General features: G+C 40.7%; 1 protein-coding gene across 1 annotated transcript in view; it reads right to left on the bottom strand.

The window, feature by feature from the left end:
- Positions 1-284: 284 nt before the first annotated feature.
- The window catches only part of EEF2K (eukaryotic elongation factor-2 kinase), a 20,894-nt gene continuing 11,549 nt past the window's right edge, over positions 285-9,629 (bottom strand). Inside the window, exons 8-17 of the mRNA XM_009074314.1 lie at positions 8,938-9,065; positions 8,160-8,361; positions 7,824-7,891; positions 6,971-7,048; positions 6,113-6,175; positions 4,730-4,864; positions 3,167-3,355; positions 2,656-2,780; positions 1,055-1,233; positions 285-394 (exon numbers count right to left, since the gene is read on the bottom strand). Coding sequence (XP_009072562.1) covers positions 285-394; positions 1,055-1,233; positions 2,656-2,780; positions 3,167-3,355; positions 4,730-4,864; positions 6,113-6,175; positions 6,971-7,048; positions 7,824-7,891; positions 8,160-8,361; positions 8,938-9,065 — 1,277 coding nt within the window. The remainder of the gene's footprint in view (positions 395-1,054; positions 1,234-2,655; positions 2,781-3,166; positions 3,356-4,729; positions 4,865-6,112; positions 6,176-6,970; positions 7,049-7,823; positions 7,892-8,159; positions 8,362-8,937; positions 9,066-9,629) is intronic.

Below are 9,629 nucleotides of genomic sequence, written 5' to 3'. Positions count from 1 at the left end.
GCTTCATTTCTTGTAAAAGAAATGAAAACTAGGCCCCTCAGTTCTAACAGTTAAAAAAGTACAAAAGGTCAAGTGTGCCTGTATTACAGCTTTAAAACAGCAACACAAGTATGCTGTAACACCCTACATACCACATACATTTGGATTTCTCCCCTCCAAAAAAATTAAAAAACTAAAATACAAAAAAAAGAAACTGGTAACATCACATAAAAAATATATCTCTTCAGCTGCCAATGCAGCAAGTCTATAAAAAGGTTATGTACAAGAACCGCTCGGTTTCCGTGTCATTCTTCCATCACTGCCCAAGCCTCTTCTGCTTTTTGGTAGTACTGATTTGCCAGTCTGCCCTTCATGGCTTCCATCGCTGCCTCTGCTGCCTCTGTGTACAGCTCACCTAGAGGAGCAAACAGTGTCAGTTATGTTGACAGAGCAAAGAAAAAACATTGCTTTGGCCTGCAGCAAACAAAGGACAAAAGGAGAAATTGAGGTCAAACTACCAGGCCAGATGTATGGGTGTGTTTTAATGGTGTTAGAGTTACATCAGCTGGGAATGTTGCTGTGCAAAGTTCTATGACTGGCTGCTGATGGCTCTTCAGTGTATTTGGAAGGATTGGAAATATAACTGGGCTGCAGGATCCCTCAGGACAACTCTCAGACAACATTATTTAACATAGAGCTTACACAGCAAGGAGAATGTTATGTAGGGCCTGGGAGTCATGGGTGTAACTCAAAACACAAGCAGCAACCTGCAGTGCAGGGGAGTGACCCAGAGCAGCAACCTCAAAGGGAGTGAAGGTTGCCTGGTAGTGACTCAGAGTGTCACAGGATTGGATCTAGCACCACCCATTACCCCTATCATTGCCAAGATCTCTTCTTTCACTGTTGCCAGCCTTGTTAGACCAAGCATCATTCCAGCTTCATCCACAAACCTGAAGGTACTGACCCTCTGTATGTTTTGTAACAGCTGAAGCAGGAGATGGATTTTTGGGGTACATGCTGGGGGAAAAGCATGTAAAATGAAAAAGCAGATTACAGAAACAAAAGGAGGCCTCACCCGATCTCTGTGGATCCTTATCCAAGTGGAACCCTCCTGTCATTAACATCTCTGCTTCCCTGGCCAGCAGCAGGTACCGGGGCTCATCCTGAGTGCCATCGTATTCGCCTCCCTCGTCGTAGTCAGTCATGTTCAGCGCAGCGTTGTACCAGTGCAGTGCCTCCTTCCAGTTCTGGGCTCTGAAGTTAAAAACAAGTTTGGAAGATGGTTCCCTTGGGCAACAAATGTACTTTGTATTAGAGATTCAAAATCCAATTTTGCACTGGCTTCTCAGAGCCCTGATGCTCTCCAAGAAAGCAAATGTTGCCATGAAGGCTCACTAACTGCACTAGCTGCTGGCTGAGGTTAAACCACAACACAGCATCAGGTCACCACTGCAAAATGAGACTGGGGTCACTTCATGCAGGGATTACAGAGAGAAAGTATCAGGGTGAAGTGTCTTGCTGAACACCAGAGTCTGGGCTTCATTACTAGTTGTATGGTTTTGGTCTGACATTTTTATTTGTGAAGATTACTGATCTAGAAAAAAAAAATCTGAAGTTGCAGAGTCTTGTTTCATAAACTCTTTAAAATCAGTGATTTTCACATCGAGAATGCTCAGCGCACTTCAATGAGAAGTTTAATGTTACTCAGCAATGGTGAAATTCAGAGTTTCACTGTTGTGCAAACCAGAAAACTCATGTAAATAACAAGGACATGCTAAAATATAAAAGCAGTAAAATCACTATCATCACCTGTTATATTTGCTACTTAAGGATATTAGTATTTGTCCACTTTTAAAAACTAACCTAAATTGCTAAAAAAAAAAAAAAAAAAAAAAAGTTCCTGTCTAGCCTTTTGGAAGGTCAAATTAAGAGAGACTGATTGAGGTAAAAGCATTTTTAAACTTCTTAAAACCTCAAGTCATCCTTAATTAAAAGTAACATCTTCAGCATGCAGACTATGATCTTGGAAATTTCCATTCTTTTATTCTGAGTAGCAGTGAAAGATACCTGTGACAGATACTTTGCTTATCTGACTGCATCTCATCCATAGTCACTTTATGACTTCCCCTATGTCTCCTGTTCCACAGCTTCTTTCACAGCTTTATTAGGAAAACAATCCTGGTTTCTAACAACACTGTGCTTTCAAAAATCATTAAGGAGGAAGCATGGCAGTTGTAAGTACTTTTCACTTATTTTTGGGGTTCCAAAAGAACTCGCGTTCATTTTTTCCCCACTGATCCCAAGACTTTCAAGTATGCAACTCCCAGTGAAGTCAAGGGGAGTTTTATCAACAACTTCAGAGCAAAAAAGACTTGGTTGTCATAGGGCAACCTCGGTATGAGGGCTAAACTCAAACAGGCAAGTGGATCCAACACACATGCAGGTGTCCAACAGCAGAAATGATCTCTGATTTTCTTTCTGTGTTGATATATCATGACCTAACCCCTGCTTTTATGCACACCTGGGTAAGCTTGAAGTGACTCCAAAACACTTCATGGCATGCCTTACAACATAACAGCCCTTTATGTGAATGAAAGACATGCAGCAAGTGCTTCTGCCCCCACCCTTGCCCCAGTGGAGTACCACCAAGATAAATTACTCAGCCATGCACATTACCTGTCTGCACCAAGGTTTAGACCTGTATCATATGCTCTTGCTACCAGGATCATGGAAGGCCTGTCTCCAGCTTCTGCTGCCCTCAGCAAGTAATTGAATCCTTTGTTTCTGTTTTCCTTTGTGTCCTAGTAAAACAGACAAAACCTTTCAAATGCATGTTTCTAAGTAAGACCATCACTTCCTCCAACACTAAATGCAGTTTCTCCAAGCCAGCAATGGCTGCAAGTGTTCAGTATGTCTGAGACACAGGCACAGCCACAAGAAATAAAGCAGCTGAACAGCAAAGACTGCTTCAAAAACTTCCCAAAGGTATGCAGGAATTTGCTGGCAAAATCAGAAAAAGGCAGCATTTTTTGCTGTTTTGTCCAAGTCCAGAATTACAAAGTAATCCATTTCCTCTGAAGAGGCTACAGAACAACTATGTTTTTTGTCTTTATTTCCTGCCGTTCTGGTGTTGTTTTTCAATGGACCACAACTGTATTTTGGCATTTTCTTTGATCTTTCTATTTACCTGCAGAGTGACCTCAGACAGAATGTGATGTGGCAGCTGAGAGCACATGAGTCCTAAGCCAGCAATGGCCTCCAGCTCCCCACAGTCTGCAGCACGCTCCAGGTGAAACAGGGCTGACTCCCGATCCCACTCCTGGTCCTTCTCGCAGAAACGTCCACCCTCGTGATAGCGAACCAGGGCCAAGTGAACCTACAGCACAAAGGTCAGCAAAGACACAAGGATGCACCTTCTGCACATACGAGATCAGATCTTAGGGACATGGCCCAGATATGGAGCCTTGGAGACCTTTAGGAGGGAGACAGAGGAACCCAACAGGTCACCATGGGGCACAGACTATAAATGTGCATCAAGGACCCTCACAGAAAAGGAATTAATCTGAGGCATAGAAAATCAAGAAGGCTATTGAGGGTAAAACCCTCACACCACTGAAGCCTTTATTATCAGTGCATGCAGGACTTCATTCCAAACATACCATGGGATTTTGAGGGTTTTTTTGACTTCTGTCCCCAAAGGCAGAATAGTTTTTTTCTCATAGTTTGAGAATATGTCCTGGGTTGCAATGGTATGTATTCTATTTTCATCTCCACAAGCTGTTAAAGAAGGTGGGGCAGTGATCCTTATCACCATGTCGCAGATGGCTCCCTCAGGGGCTGTCTCTGATTAATGGGCTGCCAAGGACCCATACATGACACATCCGCCAAGTGATCCTTGTCCCATGGTGAGGTGACTCACCCCAGGGGTGGGGAGCCAAACATGCTCACAGGGATATAAGCCGGGGTTTGGACCAGCACAGGGAGCCTTTTGCCTGCTGGATTCCCAGAGGACAAGAGCTGCTGCTGGACCTTCAGGAGAGGAGCAGATCTGCGGGATCACTGCTCCAACAAAGCCATTGCTCCAGGAGGACTGCAGCTACCATTTTAATCGGACTACTACTAACACTGTGACTGAGAGGCTGTCAGGTTACTTTCTGACTCTGTCAGGTTATTTTTGTACTGTTGCATTTGTTGTTGCTTTGCTGTGTTGTTCATATTAAATTGTACTTCTGACTTGGAGTCTCTCACTGGTTTGCTTTCAAACCAGCACAGAATATCAAGGCTCTCAGGATATTCAGGAAGATCTACACTGTGTTTTAGGTGTAGGCTTAAGCCCATATATAAACCCAGACTTGGTTTATATTTGCATTGTCTGGAGTGAAAAGAGTTGGTCTGTGCTACCATTTTTCAGGAGCCCAACCTTGTCCATGTTCAAGATACGTAGATCAGATACACCGTATGTATCCTGCTCTGTCTTCCCTGTGTGATGCCTCTGAAAAGGCAAACCTTACAACAGGAGGGTCCTTCCTGAAGGAGCCCAAATGTTTCAAGCCCAAAAGCAGATGGAATTCATAGGTTCCTGAGCTCAGATATTCTTTATACAATATGGTTAGCTGACAGAAAGCTATAGATGTGTTATTTATTTTCACCTGCACCTATAAACTCATGCAGGGTAACACCTCTGTGTCAGGAATAAATACAAGATGTTTCTTTCCAGTTGGAAAAAACAGGATTACTAGACCCATCCTACCTTTCCAAGGACTGACTTCCCAATTTTCTTTTCAATTTCTAGTGCATTGAGCCTCTGAATTTCTTGGGCAACACAGGATGGTCTGTGGATATGGACTCTGGAAGGGTTGTAGAGAATCCATTTCTCCACACTGATCTGCAATATGAGACATAATATTGCTTATATTGAAAATTAAAATTTCCATACCTATGGATTACCATCCAAAAATCAAAGTCTCCATTAATATTGATACTTATTAGTAAATACTGTAATTTAAGACAGATTTCAAAAGTCATGTTAGCAGCTGAATAAATGGTTATTATTCTTCATTAAAAGAAACAGAGAAGAGCCCTCTATTTCTAATCCAAACATCATCACTTCACAGCAAAGCAAAGAATCATCTTTAAGTTCTGAATCAGAAAAAAATTACTTCTAAAAATAAGCAACTGAATAGTCACACTGCAAGCACTGAGGTTAACCATGCACCAAAAAATAAATGAAACCCATTCTTTTCTGGTCAGAATTTCAGTTCACAACACTTTAACTGCTGCTTTCATTCCAGAACTCTAGAAGGAGGAAAAGTAACAAAGCAGAAGATGAAAGGCAGACACATTCACTGGTGTTTCTCAGGAGGTCCAACAAAAATGAGAAGAAATTTTTCAGTGTAATGGGTGGATTGGAAACAGTAGCCAAACCCAGTGCTATCAGAGTGAAAGCCTTGGGAGGTACAGGGGACACACAGCAGGGAAGGATATTGGCACCGAGCTTCATTCTCTTAAAGCTGTTTCAATTTCCTGAAACAGCAATATGTAATAGGGAAACTCTGAAGAGCATATCTAGTTAAATTATTAATTGTCAAAGCTCTGATTTTGCTTTCCTTGCAGATACTTTTTATACAGTTTATAGCCACAGACCAATTATCACAGAAGTTATGTTTTACAAAAACATACAAGAAGGTCTGGTCTTCTCTAGCTCAGTTAGATACACAGAGGAGAGAGAGACTGTCACAGATTTTAAGCACTGCATGCTTTTAAGAAATCATCCAACCACATGGAGAACACAATTCCAAAAATAAGGTGTAGAAAGGAAAGATAATCTAGTCAGGCTGAAAAAAAAAATCCACAGAACCATAACTATTTTCTTAAAGTGAGAAACCTATGCATAATCACTAATCTATGACAGGGATCAGTTGAAGAGGTGACCGTTTGTTTACAACAATACTTTAACTGGAAAATAAACTGAAAAAAGGAAATAATGCAAAGTGGTAAGTTAATATTAATCGACATATTCTGTAGCTGAAAAGGAAGAGAAACTGATTTAGTAACGTGGTTAGATGGCAGGTGAGTGGAACAAAGGACAAGCAGAGTGGCAAACTCAGTCTGTGAGCATTTCTGCTTTATTTACCCTTGCAGAGCTTCCCAAACTGTCTTCATCAGACTCGTGTCTCCGGTTGTTGTTTGAATGGCCCTACGTTAACGTAAAGATTTGCATCATTTAATCTGCAGCAACTGATGTGTGCCAGATAGCCATCTACACTATTCCTAGCCTGCAAAATTAAGAGTGAAAAATGACCAAAATAGTTTCCCCTGGATCCTTTTCTTTCAGTGATACCACACCACAGTACTAAACACAGTGAAATGGCAAAGAACATGGTACACACAGGCTTTAATCCTGCAAACTGGAGATGCCATGACAAATAACTTGCCACATGAAAGGTGACAAAAGCAGTAGTATCTTTGGAAGCAGCATTCTCTTTCCTGCCTTCTAATTAAGTGTCTTGTTAAGATCTTCACGTCAAAAAGCATTCATTTGAAAATCTATATTTTTAAGGAGTAACCAACTAACCCACAGGAGTTCTAAAGTTGCTTATTATTAACTGACAACAATATAAAATTCTGTGATATTCAAGATATGCAAAGTAGAGAGGGTAAAAGAGTCTGAAAGTAGATCATATTCATGGTTTCCAGATGACAAGAATCTGGCTCAGTTTCCCAAATGCAATACAGGACACTTAGAAAACCCCCCAGCAATGTGTAATCAACTATGATGTTTGGAATTAAGCTCCTCATTACAAATCATCTTCTTCCTGTAAAAGTGTCATTCCCAAGACGAATAAGTAATTCACAACAAGTGGGAATTTCTTTCTTTTTGTTTCCTCTGTTTGCAAAGCCGATTAGGAGGGATAAAAAATAAGATTCTTCCATGAAAACAGTTCAAGTATGAACAGGCTCAACTCTGCTAAACCCACAGTCAGGTTCTTACCCTCTCTCTGTGATCCAGATCTTCCATCTCACTTCTCTTCTCACTGGGATATCCACTGTCTCCACCATTTTCAAAATCCTACAGAAGACAACAACAGCACAGCATTAGCTCTAATCTACTCTTACCCTTCATAAGGATTTCAGCTTGACATGCCCCACAGAGAAAACCTTTTCCTGGTTCAATGAAAAGTACTGGATGGTTATACTGGATGAAAATGATTGTATGTTTTGCTGCCTCTGACAGAACAGGACTTAATGATACAGAAGGTACTGCCCAAGATTGTCTTCTCTCTTACATATATTAAAAATAAAATCAAGGACTTGCATATTTTATCAGACTAAGAGTCTACTAAAAATAGTTTTTAGTCTTCAGTGGTAGCCAGTCAAAACATAAAGCAGTAACTGACAGCCCCTGGCACTAAGGCCCAGTATTGGAAAATTCCCATTGCAAACATCTTGCATCATCTCAGATGAGGTTCTCTAACATCCCACAGTACCAGGATTTGCAGGGACCTAATCCAGAGGGATTGTCTTTAATTTTCATACCACAGCAGTTGGCACAAGTGCTCAAGACACAACATGCAGGCAGGGGAACAGACATGCACATGAATTATCTGTTAGAAGACACCAGATGCAAATAAATTTTGGATGGAAAAAGAATAATGAATGATATTTTAAAATAAAATATTCTTCCTCTACTAGAAACAGCCAAATGCATGGAGATAATGTGAGCTGCAAAAATGAGAGCAGGCCAAGCACCTTTTAACTAAAGGTAAGGAGGACTTTGGGAAGTCCTTTAAAGACACATTCAATTAGGGACCTGCAATCTCATTTTCCATTGGAAAGACACTCACCCTTTGGTTGTCAAGCTGGTCATAGTCTCTGTGAACCAAGTTATCTACTTCACTGAACACAGGCCAATCTAGGAAGAAATAAATTTGCTTCTTATTGTTAGGATAACATGTTTGAGAAAAAAGCTCTAGATATAGCTTCACTGCTGTTTTTTCAGAAGCATCTGTGCATAATTTATCTACATAGAAATAGTTTTATTTCCACTCAAAGAGGAACACTAGAAACAAATATTCTGAGCTAAATCAACATGCTGTTGTGTTTAAAACCAACAAAATAAGATGAGTTACTGTCCAACGTTCAGGATCCCCCCGAGGAGGTGATGTACAAGGCTCACTCACTAAGCATGTCCACCTTGTGGCTGTGAGGGGTTGCTGAGGAAGGAGAGCAGGGGAGGGAGTCAAAGGCCACATCACTCATGCTTTCATCCCCAGAGTTCTCAGACAGGCGGAAGAGCAGGGGCGGCCGACTGCCAGACAGCGTTCTCACCCGGCTGCTGCCACATTTCTCCTCTGTGCCACGGAGAATTGTTTGAGCAGATTCCTTGGCAAATCAACAAGAAAGTCCCGTGAATAATCCTTCTGTGTATTCTGTGCACGCTACATAAGCCAACATGAATGTTTATTAGGAGTCCTCTAAAAAAGAGGGGGCATAAATACACACAAATGTATTTGGGGTGTAGAATTTTTCAAAGCGAACTAATATCGAGTCCTGACATTTTGACAGTCTGCTTAGGACTGAATTTCATTCAAAGCATTTCATCAAGTCCCATTCCCACTAAAATCAGCTGAAACTGAGAGTAGTTAAAGACAATTAAGTTATATTTTTTCTCCCCAAATTAGCTTTGTGAGATACAAAACTAATGAATTCAGAGATCTACGTGGTCCTAAATATACACTGTGTTACAAAGTTCCCTGTTAATTAAAACTACAGCATTAATTCAGAGACAAGTATGAACAAGTCAGCCTTAAACTGTTATAATTTAGACTGCAATGGTAGTAGCTCAGGTGGGTTTTACTTGCCATGTAAATAACATATTTCAGTTCTATTTACAGGACTTTTAAAGTTAGGATAAACTAGCTGTACTGCTTAGGTACACTTTTTTCATCAAGCACTTACAAGCAATTTTTTATTATAATCCAAGGCATCTTTCTCTTTGGGTGAAAGATCAAATGGTGCAAGGCCCATGCTTTTGCAGATCTTGTTGCAGAAATGAGAGTGGAAGAACAAGGCCATACCTCGAACACCTGTGGCATTACAAAAAACGAAGAAAGAGTTTACTCAAATTTTATATTATGGTTTACTTATTAAAAGCCAGAAGTCCCAAAGCTTTTCCTAAAAAGTCAAGAGAAAAAAAAAAAAGAGAGAAAATACTTTGTAGCACACACAGCTCAACCCACTTCCATTTCATATTAACACCTGTAAGAGCTTTTCACTCTCTCTGCACGACAGAGTTGAAAGTCTCAAAATCTGCCAAAGCACAGGATATAACAAAAAGTTAATTTGGCTGCATCACTGAGAAACATGCCAGAATTTGATCCTGCTTACAAAACTTGCTGTGTCCTATGAACAACTTCATGTATGGACACTTGGAGCTTTAAAAACATACAAGGCTTATCTCTCCACATTCAGCTGTATCCACTCCTCCAATGTTAAAGACCATGATTACTCCTCTCACATTGTGGGAAGCTACTTAATTTCATTACTTGTGTAAGAGTAGGCCAAGAGACATGAGCAAAGGTCAGCTCCCATTTTAAATCTGCCTCTGTGTGACAGCTGCTCTGTTGAGGACTCCTTACAATAGCACTTCC

The sequence above is a fragment of the Acanthisitta chloris genome, unplaced genomic scaffold (genome assembly GCF_000695815.1).
Source record: "Acanthisitta chloris isolate BGI_N310 unplaced genomic scaffold, ASM69581v1 scaffold34260, whole genome shotgun sequence".
NCBI classification, from domain to species: Eukaryota; Metazoa; Chordata; class Aves; order Passeriformes; family Acanthisittidae; genus Acanthisitta; species Acanthisitta chloris.
The sequence above is the reverse complement of the archived record's forward strand: the minus strand, read 5'-3'. Positions and strand labels throughout refer to the sequence as shown.